The sequence below is a fragment of the Nyctibius grandis genome, chromosome 3 (assembly GCF_013368605.1).
Source record: "Nyctibius grandis isolate bNycGra1 chromosome 3, bNycGra1.pri, whole genome shotgun sequence".
Taxonomy (NCBI): Eukaryota; Metazoa; Chordata; class Aves; order Nyctibiiformes; family Nyctibiidae; genus Nyctibius; species Nyctibius grandis.
Window position 1 is genome coordinate 16935772 of NC_090660.1, and position 13765 is coordinate 16949536.

Here is a 13765-nt window from a genome sequence, read left to right on the forward strand (position 1 = left end):
GTTGAAAGGTTTCTTTTTTTCCCCTTTTAAAAAGTAACATAAACTCCTAATAGAGAGATATACATCTTAAGTTCTGCAATGACAGGACAGACCAGTAAGACCTGGAGTTAATCTTCATTGTTGCAGGAAAGGGCAATGAAATGAAGCAAGCTCCTATAGAACTGTTAGCTTAATATCTGCCATGCAAAAATAATAGAGGCAATTTTACTCAAACACCTTAATGGGCATAATTTGATTAGAAGCAATTGTGCAATTCTTGGAGGGAAATTTCTGCATACAAATTAATAGTAATTATCTTGCTGAAAGATAAGAAAATTAAGACAGGCCCTAATTCTCTAAAAATTATCCAACTTCAGGGGTTGAGAGACCTGAGGCTTCCGACATCCTGTGCTGCAGGGCTGCTTATTTCCAACTGACTGAAGTGGTTCATTGAATTTCAGTTTTAACTTTTAAAAGAAATTTAAAATTAATTTCAATACTATTTTTGTAAATACCAAATAGATTATTTAAATCCAAGTGTAGACTAAGTTGCCTACCTACAATATGAACATTCTCATTGTAAGAAAAGTAGAAAAGACTAGTGAGATCATTTCTGAGGTATCTACATTTTACAGGAGAGTAAACTGTAGTGGAAACTTATCTTTATGTGCCTAGGGCAGCAAATGAGTGTAAAGTAAACCTTACTAGCCATGTGCTAAAAAAGCCTGCAAAATGCATGAAAGCATCTTTCATAATGTATCCAGTTTGGTATAGAAAGCAAATTTGTCATGAAGCTCCTGTGAAAACTGCTCATTTTAAGAAAGGCAGAAATAATAATTTTTCCACAATCCTTGCAGCAGGTTAGAGTCCCCAAATACAACTAAAAAGGGGTCAGAAAATATACTGATAGGAATTCAATACAAGCTGAAAGAAATTATACCGATAGATTTGTAGTTGGCAAGATGCAAGGAGGGAAGGAGAGAGACAGGCATTAGAAGCATTAGCAGGAACAATTCTCAAGGCCAATAAATATCAGGGGGCCCCAAAGCAGTCAAAAGCAGAATGAAGAGATTTAGAGTCAAGGCATTCAAAGGGTCTACTTAGTTTGATCAGAAGACAGTCTCACATTTCAAGGTTTCTTCTTCAGTACAGCTAAGCTTTTCAATGGGAGGCCTTGACCCCAGGGATCACTAACCGAAGAAAACAAATGTGTTTTCAAATGAATATATTGGCACTGTCAGAACTGACTGTACAGAAGATTAAATGATATTTATTTTCACTTTCCAGAATACCATGTTAAATTTTAGACAGAGAGACAGACAGAAATGTTTCCAAATAAGACATGAGAATCTGAGCATCAGATTTTCTGTGTCAGCTGGGATTCAACAGCAGAATTCGTGTTAACTGATCTGGCTAAGCCTCCTTCCAAAATGTCAGCCTGAGGCTTCCTTGCCTTCAGCAGTCTTGGTGAGGGTGGTGGTAGGGGACGTGTGCCGTCAGTCCATTTCAGTTCTCTCGCTGCTTTCCTCACTTTCTCGTGATAGACTGGATTTTGGTCTGGTGTTTTGGAACTGCACAGATGTGATTCCGTGACTGAAACAGGCTGAAGTTTGCCTGCCTTTGATAACGAACCAAAATAAATTCAGAATTTTAAAAATGAAGGTTAATTCTGGGTACTCATCCTGAGATGCTCTAAAAAGGAAACTTTGATTGCAGGAAGTGGATGCCAAGCTGATTGCTGAGAACCATGGCACCCAAAATAACAGCTGAAAGTCCTGGAACACCCCTGCCCTGCTTCTCCATGCAGATGAAACAGATCAAAAGTTATTCAGTTTTGCATCTTACCAGCTTTGAGAAGCATTGCATACTTGAGGATTTAGGTTGGATTGTCTTCTTTGCATCAGGTAAAGAACATTAAAGTTACAATCCGAGTGTCTTTGCTGCTTCCCATGGAAAAACCATCCTCCCAAAAAAATCCCCATTCAGAAGTTATGTGCTTGACATCACTATACAAGAAATGTGGTCAGCATAAAAATATATAAAGAATCATTTAAAAAACTGTTTGTTGTTGTCAGTCAAGAGAAACCCAGAAGACATGATGAGTATTTCAGTTGGTCTCCCTTGTCTTTCATGCCATACATAAGTAGTCTTGCCTAAGCTACATGGACATACATCTAACTGTTCCTTAATATGTGGGTATGACAGAGTGTGTACAGTCCACTTACTTAAAAAGTTAAATAAAACACTGTAAATCAGGGCAGGTTAAACTGGCTTGGAAATAAACCAGTCAAAGATACACCAACCTTTGCCCTTTCATAGTCTGAAAAAAATACCACCACTTCTGTATCCTTCATCAACTCATGAAGACATGCAATAGGTTCTGCCACATCTCTTCACGGAGGAGTTTGCTCACAGTTCATCTGCATAGTCCTTAAGACAAAGGTACTTCAAAACCCATTTTGTGCTTCTACCCTGATGGTGCCAAAGCAGATTCACAGCCTTCTTGGGTTCCATGGGAACCACGTAGGGTTGTGTTAAACGCAAGGCAAGATGGGGGCAGCGGAAGAGAGAGACAGAGCCCAAGTCAAGGTGGCCTATGTCAGATCAGATAATTTCAGATAAACATCAGACCTCTCCTGAGTTTATACGTGGTGCTACTTCAATGGCACATTCCACTCCATATTTGGATATACCCCTATACTCATGTATGGACCCAGTAGCCATTGCATGAGCATTCCCGAGGGACCTGTGCTTATGCACTGTCCCAAAATGGGGAAGAGTATAGTGAGCTGAATTTAAAATCCAGAAACTGTGTTCCCAAAAGGAGACCAATAAGGACAGAAAGGAGACCATGTGCACCACTATTTCAGCAGAAAATGTCTGAGCACACAAATAAGGTGGAACTACAGCAAGGGCTTCAGAATAGCTGTGTACTACCTGCGAATTTTGAGGAATGAATATGTACTTGTTAGTAAGAGGTATGACAAAGCAGGGAAGTGGGTCTCACAAAGCGCAGACTTGTTGGGTCAAGTGTCCTTTTCCTGTTTGGCAAGTCCTTTTGTCTCAGTGTCCTCCTTATCATCCTGACACCTTACCAGAGCACAGAATGATGGACAGCTCTTAATGACTTCCTAGCGTTTGATTCTGATACATGGGCCCAGCCCTTTTTTGCATAACATGAAAGTCTCTGTTCCCCTCTGAATTTCCACTTTAGAACCCATGTCCACTTCCACACATGCAGCTCCCCACTCCCACCCTCCAATCCGTGTCGAGACAAACTTGCTCTCCTCACATCTTACTTGAATCAGGCAGCTGAAGCCAGCACTTCTGAATGGACAGACTGACAGACGATGCTGCGTCAGCAGCAGCCGGCAGGGCTGGTATCACCCTCCCCAGGGGACAAGAACATCCTCTCCTGGGCACACCCACTCCCACAGCACACACGGGGCTATTGTTCCCAGTGTCCAGAAACCAGGCTCTGTCCTGTACCACCTCTGTGCTGTGCCACCATCCTGCCTGACTTGGAAATACTGTTTTTTTCCCCTCTCCTAACACGCTCATTAGGCAATTTGAGCACAGGGTTTAGTGGCTTGGTCCTGCTGGCAGCGTGTTCTGGTTGAGCACCCACGGCAGACTTCACTGAGGCATTCCTCGGAGTAAAACCATGTTTTGCAAATGAGCATTTACTGAGTGGGACCCTGCAAGGCATCAGAGGAAACAAAGCACACATGCACTTTTAAAATGGGTGTTTTGTGGTACCCACAGTTGCAAAGATCTAAGCTGAACAGGGGATATTCACTGGATGGAGTTGAAACACTGTCATGAAGACACAGAAGGAGGTACTTTAAAAATCAAGTCTATTAGTGCCCACTTTCCTCGGCTTTCCCTTCTTGCAGCTGGAGAAGAGAAGACCACATACCCATTTGAGACCAGAAGGAACAACAAGTTGTTTTGCACTTTGTTTTGTTCCCCATAAGGTGATGTTCCACCTCCCTGCGCATCCCCTCTCCCATTCAGAATGGGTGACCGAAGCAGAGCAGCGTCTCTGTGCAAGGACAAACCCACTTCCCCGGGACAGTGCTGCCTGCTTGCTTGCTTGCTTGCTTGCTTCCTTGCTTGTTCCCAGGTAGCTGGCTGTGAGGTGGCCAACAAGCAGGCTAATTTAGAGCTCTAAAAGCTGGCAGCAGGAGTGCAATTAAGCCTTTTTCACAGACTGCTGGCCAAATGCAGCAATTTATTGGCTCAGTGATTGGATTATTCATTTGCAAAGCTAAGAGAGGGCATTTTCTTACCACTTCGGTTGGCCTGTAGTACTTGTGATTGACTGTCACATGAATCTTGCCAGTCTCTTTGCATCGTCCTACTTCATTTTCATTCTTCCCTTCCCACCTGTAAAGAAGATAAACATTTAATCAACCCATAATTACTTTAGTGCTCTGATCTTACCAACATTTGGCCTCCTTTCATTTACTGGAGGCTGGTGTCAATTCTCCCTGCAGGACAGTATAAACTCATTAGCAATAGGAACAAAGGCAGAGTTTAGACTTGAATGGAGCAACAATGGCTTTTGAAGTCTCTTTGTTTTGGTTTTTGATTCAGTGGAAGGTCTAAAATACAGGACTTCCAAATTAAACACATAATGCTAAGGGAAAATAAAATGTCCTGATTTCAGAATGTCTCATGTATCTGCAAATAAATATGACAGTGAGGTTTTTCATTTGTGGATTGGTTCAAAGTTGTTTCCTTAAAATATTTTTAATTCTTGTGTTTTGGCCAATACTTTCAGGAACTCTTTAATCTGTTAATTTTATGGATGTGACGGTCTGTTTGAATAGCATTAAGCTGCATAATTTAATTTGTGCTTAACAAGGAAAAACAAAAAAAAAGTTCTTGATTTTTCAGTCCTAGCTCGACATGGCACTTCACGTACATGTACTGTAAATAGTATTTACTACTTGTGAGCTGAAATCCAGCTACTTTGTCCAAATTAGTTTTGTTTGTGTTGAAAAACCCTCCAATTTGCTGTAATTATGTGATTTGGTTGCACCATGAACTATTTGTTAAAATTTGGGAGCAGCAGAAGAGGAACATTTGGTGGGTGACTAGCTCTGCCTTGGAGAGGGCAGCCTGCAGCCTGGAAGCCTGAGGACAATGCTCCCTCTCAAAACAAATGCTTCAGATGACACATGCAGAAACATACATTGGTGCATCAAACCTAATCCACTGAACGAACAAAATCCAGAGTTATGATCAAAACTCTATCCTCTCCTTGCTTTTTGCCTTTAAGTGTACATCACGGGGCTCTGAACCAGCTTGGCACAAAAGCATAGTGATGAAATCTTTTATTTTTTTTGTATTTAAGTAAAATCTATAAAATTTTAATCAGCACTGTGATTTAGACCATTTAGCCTCAGTCACCAGCAATGAAAGAAAAGTACCCTTTGCCTCCCACTTACTAATTGTACTGCCAGTTCTTGGGATTTTGTCACAGATTTGATTTCTTGTTGCTCCCATGCTCCCCCTTGAAGCTCCTAGAAGAATTTAATTCTTTGACAATCTCAGCCTTCATTTTTGAGTTTCTAGCCCCGAGGGCTAAGGAGGAAAGTCTGAAAATGTGACCTCTGTGTACCCATGAAGGTTAAAACACCGAAAGGCAGAAGGAAATACCAAATATGTATTATTACTAGTTATTAAATCCCATGATTTTTTAAGCACAACTCATGACTAGCAAAGCCTGTAGGATGCTCGATAGTGGGAGCACTTCATGTTGAAATAATTTCCAAGAGATAATAGCCGCAGTGAAGTCAGCTGTTAATTGTCATGCCATGATGCTAAAGATGAATTATAATTTAAATTTTCTTTCTTTCTTTTTCACAGTTGCTCTGTTTGAAGCCTGAACTGCAAAGTTTTCATTCAGAAGCCAAAACTAACATTAGTCCCTCCCTTTAAAGGGCAGAGGGTAAAAATGTGCAGGACTCAAATGAGCTTAATAGAAAACTAACCATCACCAGTAAAACAACAGGAAGCGCTTAGATCAGGAGACGTCAGTTGTTGGAGGTCACTGAGCAGAGAACCCCGTTTAACACCCAACAGGCTCCAGAAGGCTCGGCCGAGCCAGTAAAGACTCACTTAATGTCGCTATCAAAGTTATATAACAATAGAAATAGCTTAAGAAGAAATCTCCACCCGTTTTTGTTCAGCCTGGTAACGTGAAAAGTTCACAAGGAAAAAAAAGTACTTGTCATTGTGAACAAAGTAGTATTTGATAGCCACACTTCTAATTACTCCTGGCACCTCGGCACTCACAGCTGGGGACACCATACTGCTGATAAAAGGGATTGCGCAGGGGCCAACCTGACACCAGGAGCAAGACATCCATTTTGCTAACCAACTCCCCCTCCTTTCCTCCTCCTAACTACAAGGAAAGGACCCCCCCCTCCCCCAAATTTATAGTCAAATTGTAGCCAGAAACTGTTAACTGGAAAACGTAATGCCAGACTATCCTGAAGCATGAGCGTGGTGGAAGAGGCACGGGGAATCCTCACATTGCTGTGGTTTTAGAGAGCTCCAGCCACAAGGACTATCCAGCTTTCTGCTCCTTAGGGTGGATGCCCAAGTAGGCAAGAAAACAGACTCGTGTAACTTGGGGGAAATGCAAAGGATCCCTGGCTAAAGAGAATTTGGCTCATCAGGGCTGGGCTAACCCTTTATAGGGATGAGGAACAGTTCCCCCTGACCCCTGGCTGGTGTCAAAGCCCAGGGCTTCCGGGCAGGTGCCTGCTGGTCTGGCGCAGGCTTTTCACAAAACGCTGGTCCTGGAGCCCTCAGGCAACAAGCCTGTATAGCAAGACCATTGCCTGCCCCACACTGGGGAGCTTCACCCTCTCACCGAAGCGAAGGATGGGTTTGCTCTCACAGCTGATGGCATCAGCCATATGCCAGAATGCTCTGCACCTGGAGAAGGATGCATGAGACCATACATCTGCTACTGCCAAAGTGGGTTTGATGCCCTCTGCAGCCACGACAAGTGCCTCACTATTGGAGATGGGTGCTTTGGGATTGCTTAGGATGATAATCATTGTGAACTCTGGTGGATGCCACTATTATCACTGACCTCAGAAGTTTGCACAAAGCTAAGTTCATCACGTTTCAAATGCATGTGCAAGTTTACTTGTTTAAAAGGTTCTTCACCTCAAGACTTTTTATACTCTGGATTTTCACAGGAATGGACTGTGTTTAATTTAAGGCAAATTCCATATCTGCTGATCACTACTGTTATAATACTTATTATCAGCAGTGATGAATGCTCCTTTTCCTCTTTAACTCTGGAGATTCCAATTATTTTTCATTTCCTATAACCACTAAGTAAGACAGCAAGCTTCAAGCTATAAAAACATCCACAGGTACAGAGGATTTTCTGAGGACAAAGAGCTGGGGTACGCACCCTGTGGGTTGTGAGGTGGGCAGGGAAGGACACAGGGGAGCCAGGGTAGTCGCGGGGGGTGGGAATAGCACTGCAATGGACCAAATGGTCCAAATGGCTGTAACTGAGAAGCAAATAAGGCAAAGTACATGTATTTTTGAGGTGATGAAGAAATTAGCTAAAAATGAAACCTTTCACAAAAGCACAGATAAACTGAACAAGCATATGCATTTCATCTCCTTGCTTGATCTTTACATAAAAACAGAACTGATCACATTTTAAAAAATATTCAAAACCACTAGTAGCTACAGCGGCTCGGCCTCTTTATGGAAAATAAAACTATCACATACACCTTTTAAATCAAATATATGCCAATAGAAAATATTTTCACATTTGTAAATGAACAATAAACTAATTAAAAATAGAATTTTATGAAAATTTTGCTTTTCCTCCACAGCTAATACAAGATACCATTTATGTAAACTTCTCGGATTTGTCGCCTGATTGCTGCTACACACTCAATTAAGCCAAAGCACTACTTTCTGTCCTGGCACTTTATAAACAGCAAAACTGACACCATATGACAGACCATAAACGTCTTTTGCAAGTAATCTTTTGTAGGGAAACTTTAAATATGACTCTTTATATGTTCCTTTGCCACCAACTCAACCACCAAGCTTGTCAGCAGCTCTGATGCATCAAAGCAATCAAGGATATATGGATTGCTTATCCACGATCTTGTGTTTAAATCTAAAAAACAAGTATGCTACCACAGAGGGATGTACTTAAAATGTTTTTCCAATGCTCTGGTCAATCAGGGCTTCAGTGTTTGTTCACTAAAGGAACACAGTTAAAAAATGCTAATGTTGTTATTACATTCCCAGTATTTTCAAGCTCAAGTTTCAAAAATTGACATTGTTGCTCCCCACATTACAAGACTTAAAAAAGAATACATGCTAGGCTCCCTATTTTTTGGTTTCTTTTTTTTTCAGTTCATTGGGATCTTTTGAAGCTCTTATGCCTTTACTCCAAATAGTGAAAGTGGGTGTTGAGAAGAATTTTCTCAAAGAATATTAATGCTTCTGTGAAAATCAAAACATTCTGGAATTAAAAGTTTTAGTTTCAAGTAAATTCCATTACTGTCAACCTGAAACAAACTTAGAGTAATAATATCTAAAAAAAATGCTTTGATATTTTCAGAATGGAAAAAATTTAGGTGTTTTTTTTCTTTCAGAATGGCTTTAAAAATTCTTTTTAAGTTATTTCTTTAGAAGGAGTTTAGAAGAGAAACAAAGCAGTCCAGCTGATTTGAAATAAGATTTTTTTCCAAATTGCATTTATGAGAATTATTTTCATTTCATTTGCGGGGAAAAAAATGTGGAATTTCCCATGAAACACCACATTTAATTCTCACCCAGTCTTCCTATAGGAGAAACTGTCATAGCTCTTATGATGTATGAAATCAGATAATTAAATTGTTACAGTCTTCAAACCTTAATTTGAGTTCTGAAACAGTTATTAGGTCTGCCTACAGATAAAACCTTGTATCAATAAGGAAGTGATAGATGCCTGCTCAGCTAGAAGAGTTAATTCTCCAGCTAAGGTGAGTTGAATGCCCCGCTAAAATATATACTCTACAGTGAGAATGCTAATAAAAGTGGTGCAGTCCTAAGCGAGGACTCTGGCTCATGTGGGTTCACCCAGGCCATCATTCTTCACCAACCTGGCTGGGTTCCTTTCAACTATTGCTCTTCAAAATGCCTTCATTTCTGTATGAGATTCTGCTCCCCTCCTCCTTATGTGAAAGCTTTTGATTTTCCTGAGCTGTTAAATACAACACATAGCACTGGCCAGCCAGCAATTTTTGGTGGGCAAAAGCCAGACTTGGAAACAGCAGCTGTTTTGATGATGACTTTTGATGGCTCCTTTTCCACATCCCCACAGCACCATTGCTAACTTATTGTTGGCTTTCCATTCTCACAGCAATCCTTCAAATCTCATGTGTTTCTGTAACTCAACTTTCCATGTTAATGTAAAAAGAAAACAAATAAACCAGAAAAACCTTCCTCCCTCAGTTCAATCTCAGTTCAACCTTCACTGTCACTGAAGAGGCCACTGCTCCACTTCTGCTAGTAGTTCACCTCATTAGACCTTATAGCTTATCTGCAAACTTCCCTTTTTTTAGAGTGATCTTTTATAAGACCAACTGGTATGTTAGTTAAGATAAAATTTGTATGTAGAGCCAAATGACTAGAGTAAAATATTCATTTCTACTGAATTAATTTTGATCCTGGAAGCAATGAATATTTCTGTAACAAATGTGCATGTATTTTTATATTAATAAAAACCACAATAAATCTTTCCACTGCCTGAACAGTTTTTTCTTTTTTTTTTTTTCTTTTTTCTTTCCACATTTGCAGACAGCAGTCTTTGTAGCACTCTGCAAAGAACACTGAGTGCTGTAGTGGTTTCAGGCTATCTTTGCAATCCTGTTCTAATTTAATAAGATTAATGACAGAAAATTAGTCAAGACAAGCATTTGCCTGTTTCACTTACCCTGCTGTAGTTCAAATTATAGGCGGGAAGTGTTTCCCCCAAGTACTACTTAATTAGTAATAAGTAGAAGGGAAAGTAAAAGAAGAAAAAGTGTAATCCTTACAGGGGAAAAATATTTGTAGCTCTGAGGCTTTCCTGTTAGTACAAAGGACTGAATGTGAATGATTCAGAGGACTATATAAATATAATTTGAAATTTCTCCCTTGAAAAAGAAATGTTAGAAGAAAAAAACACACAAGGTAGATAAACCTCTGTGTGTACAGTTTACAGTCAATTTCAGAGAGAGAATTAGTCTTATTGCAGCTGTATATTTAATCAGTTACAAAAATGTAGTAAAGTTTCTCTCTTATTTTGGCTAGAAGACATAGTCCTGACATGTGCTAATGACTGGCTATGACAGAGTATTATGTTATCTTTTTGGAAAGACTTTTTAGGCTATATAAGTTAATGTGAATTGTTAGGAAGACAAAAAACCTAAAAAAAAAAATAAATATTTTTAGTTGGTTGATGGGGCAGCCAGGATTGCTTTTCTTCCTGTTTTCTACTGCAATATCAAGACCTGACAGCTAAGACTTTGTTACAGTTGCAACTTTCCCTGCCGAAGTGCAAAGTGGGGATGGTTAAGAGCCCCTGCACGTGTCCTGTGTTCTCAGATGCACTATGAGCTCTGCCAACTGTTGCTTGCCACGACGTTCCTCCTGGCCATTTACTCCATCATTCCATCAATTTTGAAAGGTGCATTGTACAGCAATACTGGGAAGCTGTGCCATCACTTACAGCAGTGGAAAGAGCTGCTGGAAATTTCCCAGATAAGTTGAGATTGCAAAACTTCATAATACCTGCAATCCTGGAAAAAAAAAACAACCAACCCCAAACAACTCAACCAAACTCTGAGGAAGGGAGATAGGAAGAAAGCAGCCATCCTCGCAGGAATTCATTTAGCGATTGCACTCTGGTGCGCGGGTTCTTAGGTGCCTCATAAATTGTAAAGAAACAGATCAATGGAACTTACCAGTGGGGCCTCACAATGCTGGAAGGGAGGATAAATAAAGACATTAAGCTAGGTACTGACCTGTACATTTCAGTTTCTAATTTTAGGTAATCAAATTTTTTTTAAAAAATTTTTTCACCAAACATTCATTCTTGCTTTTGCAAACAACACTGGACAGGGACAAAATAGTTCTCAATATCACAAGAGTTCTCACTTACACAGAGCAACTGAACCCACAGCATATTCATATCAATGCTTACTAGGAAGAATTAGCTTATAAACACAGGAAGCAAAAGTATAGAAAAAGGAGAAAAAATAAGAAAGACAAAGCAACTTCTAGAGCTCCTACTACCTCCCCTTTACCCTGTCAAACTTCACTGATGTTAAGGCATATGGGAGAATGTGCAATCATACAGGGACATCTCACTATCAAGAGATGCTAAAAAAATGGAGAGGAACTTATTCACAAAACTGAGCTTTTGGGCTAAAAATTCTATTTATACAGTCTCTCTCTCCCTCATCAGAATTTTTTCTGGAAGTTGATGCCAAAAATTGAAACCAGACTAAAAACTCATTGAGGAGAAAATGTTATTACCTCCCCAGCCACCCACTGGCTGTTCAAATAATATTGTATATATCTGTGCACTTCTACATATTTATTGAATTTGTCAAGTTTTTGTTCCCAAGTAAAACTTATTGGCCCTGTCAAAAGTTCACCAGCTGCACAAGTGACTTTGATGGCCTGAGGAACAGCCCTGGCGCTAGCGTCATGGAAGAGCCTGTGGCTTTCCTCTCCCTTTTCCAGCTGAGATCGGTATGTTGACGCATGGGGCCCAGAGAAGATACAGAAGGAGGGAAACTGAAAAAATAATAAACAATAAAAATATAAATTACAGAAAGCCCTCACCAAGCCATCCTGGTTTTATTATATGGCCTTGAGAAGGAATTTTGTATTTTCAATCAAACTATGTGGAACATGCATTGTAAACATTCTGCACCCACTGCTCAACATTTTTATGTCTTAGTAGGAGAAGAGCTCATAGGAACGTAGAGTGAGTTGCTATAGAAACCTTGTCGTGTGGCTGATGGGCTGTCACGTGGAAAGAGCAGGGTCAGCAGGTGTCACCTCTTGAGATCACAGAGGATGGGAACAGGACTGTGGAGATCTGGGGGCACAAAATAGAGAATCGGGCAGAAAAACCCCCTTTGCACCAGGGTGATGGACAGCACCCTGGTACTAACATCTTTGGAGGGGCATCTGTCCCCCAAGGTGGGGAGTGAACAGGAGAACAGAGAATGAAGACTTAGAATAAAAAAATAAGATGTACTTGTCTACATTTTTTTTCTTATGATCTAGAGGGTAACACTGGACATATCTGCTGTGGCAGTCATTCATGCCCGGAAGGTCTCACATGTTACAAAATTAGAAAGTGAGGAGAAAAAAAGAACGTAGAGAAACAATACTCTGTAACATAGCAAATGAACAGGCTAGAAATGTTCAACCCATGGCTGCTATCTTTTGTTCACACTTACACAATTGTTTTCCCAATGTGCTTAAATGACTTCTCCACAAATTCACGGACACTATGGACCTCCCCAGTGGCTATGACAAAGTCCTCGGGCTCATCCGTTTGCAACATCAGCCACATGGCCTGCGGAAAGACAAACAAAGTCAGATTCAGTGCACATGTAAGTAGCCTCTTTGGTACATGGTATTATATTACTGCATTTTTGATTTGGAAATAACTACACATATACACACACCCTCCAAGCTCGGGAAATTAGCACTTTCCTAACATGGTGGCTATTAACCAGTTCAGTGCAACTCTGAAAAGAGTTCAATTATATCTTATTATAGAAAACAGTGTTGTATTTGGTTTTCAATTTGTTTCACAGCAGGGGTTTCTGCAGGAGAGACTTTACTTTTGAACACTAAGACTTGGTTTGGTGCTCAAGAGCATGGATTCACTTGTTTAAAGCACTGCATGAATTGACATAGATATGGGGAAAAGAACAAAATTTTGTGATATTTCAGTCCAGAGTGCTGTTGTCTGTCTATTATAGAAAGGTGTCAAACACATTGAATCATGAAAATATGGGTCCTTTTGGTTCTTTCTTCTGTCATGTTTGCTTTGGCTAAGTTGAGGTTTTAATGAAGAGTAAGTAATTAAAAAGGGAACTGAGAATAGTCAATGGCATATTTGACCAAATTAATCTCTTTTTCCTGCTGAATGTGTGCTGAATGTTACACATTAAAGCACCGTAGCAGAAACATTTTCTTTTGACACATGAACACAAAAAACACTGGTAGAAAAGTGAGACAACCATTAACATCTCTTTCAGAGAACTGTTTGCACAGCGGCAAAAATTACAATAGGTTTTGAAGCAAAACTTCATGGGTTTGTCAACATATTTGCATTTCAGGGGAGCAGGTTTACTTCCCACAGCAATGTCTTTCACAGAGTGCCCTCCCACAAACAAGTAATGATGGATGAGTACCATCTCAGAGGGCTGGCCAGCTAAGTCAGCACGAAAGCAGGAAAGCAGATGGAAAAACAGGCATGCAAAGACACGTGTGACTTGTCTGAGGTACCATGGCAGGTACATTTCAGTTTTCTGATGTATAAACCACTGCTCTAGTGACTGGACTATTTGACTGCCTAGGAGCTGTAGGCCGACAGAATAATTATTACTTTAGAACAATCAAAATGATGTAAACACTTCATTTCCTTTGGAGAGGAAAAGGGAATAACTGTATGGCATGATCCTCATTTAATAAATAACCAGAAAAGGAAAACAAAATAATTCAACTTTCT

At 40.1% G+C, this 13765-nt stretch overlaps 1 protein-coding gene across 1 annotated transcript in view; it reads right to left on the reverse strand.

Moving 5' to 3' along the window:
• Positions 1–13765, reverse strand: part of GMDS (GDP-mannose 4,6-dehydratase) — a 437246-nt gene that overhangs the window by 73447 nt on the left and 350034 nt on the right. Inside the window, 2 exon segments of the mRNA XM_068395823.1 lie at positions 4272–4368; positions 12483–12601. Of these exon segments, the coding sequence (XP_068251924.1) occupies positions 4272–4368; positions 12483–12601 (216 nt within the window).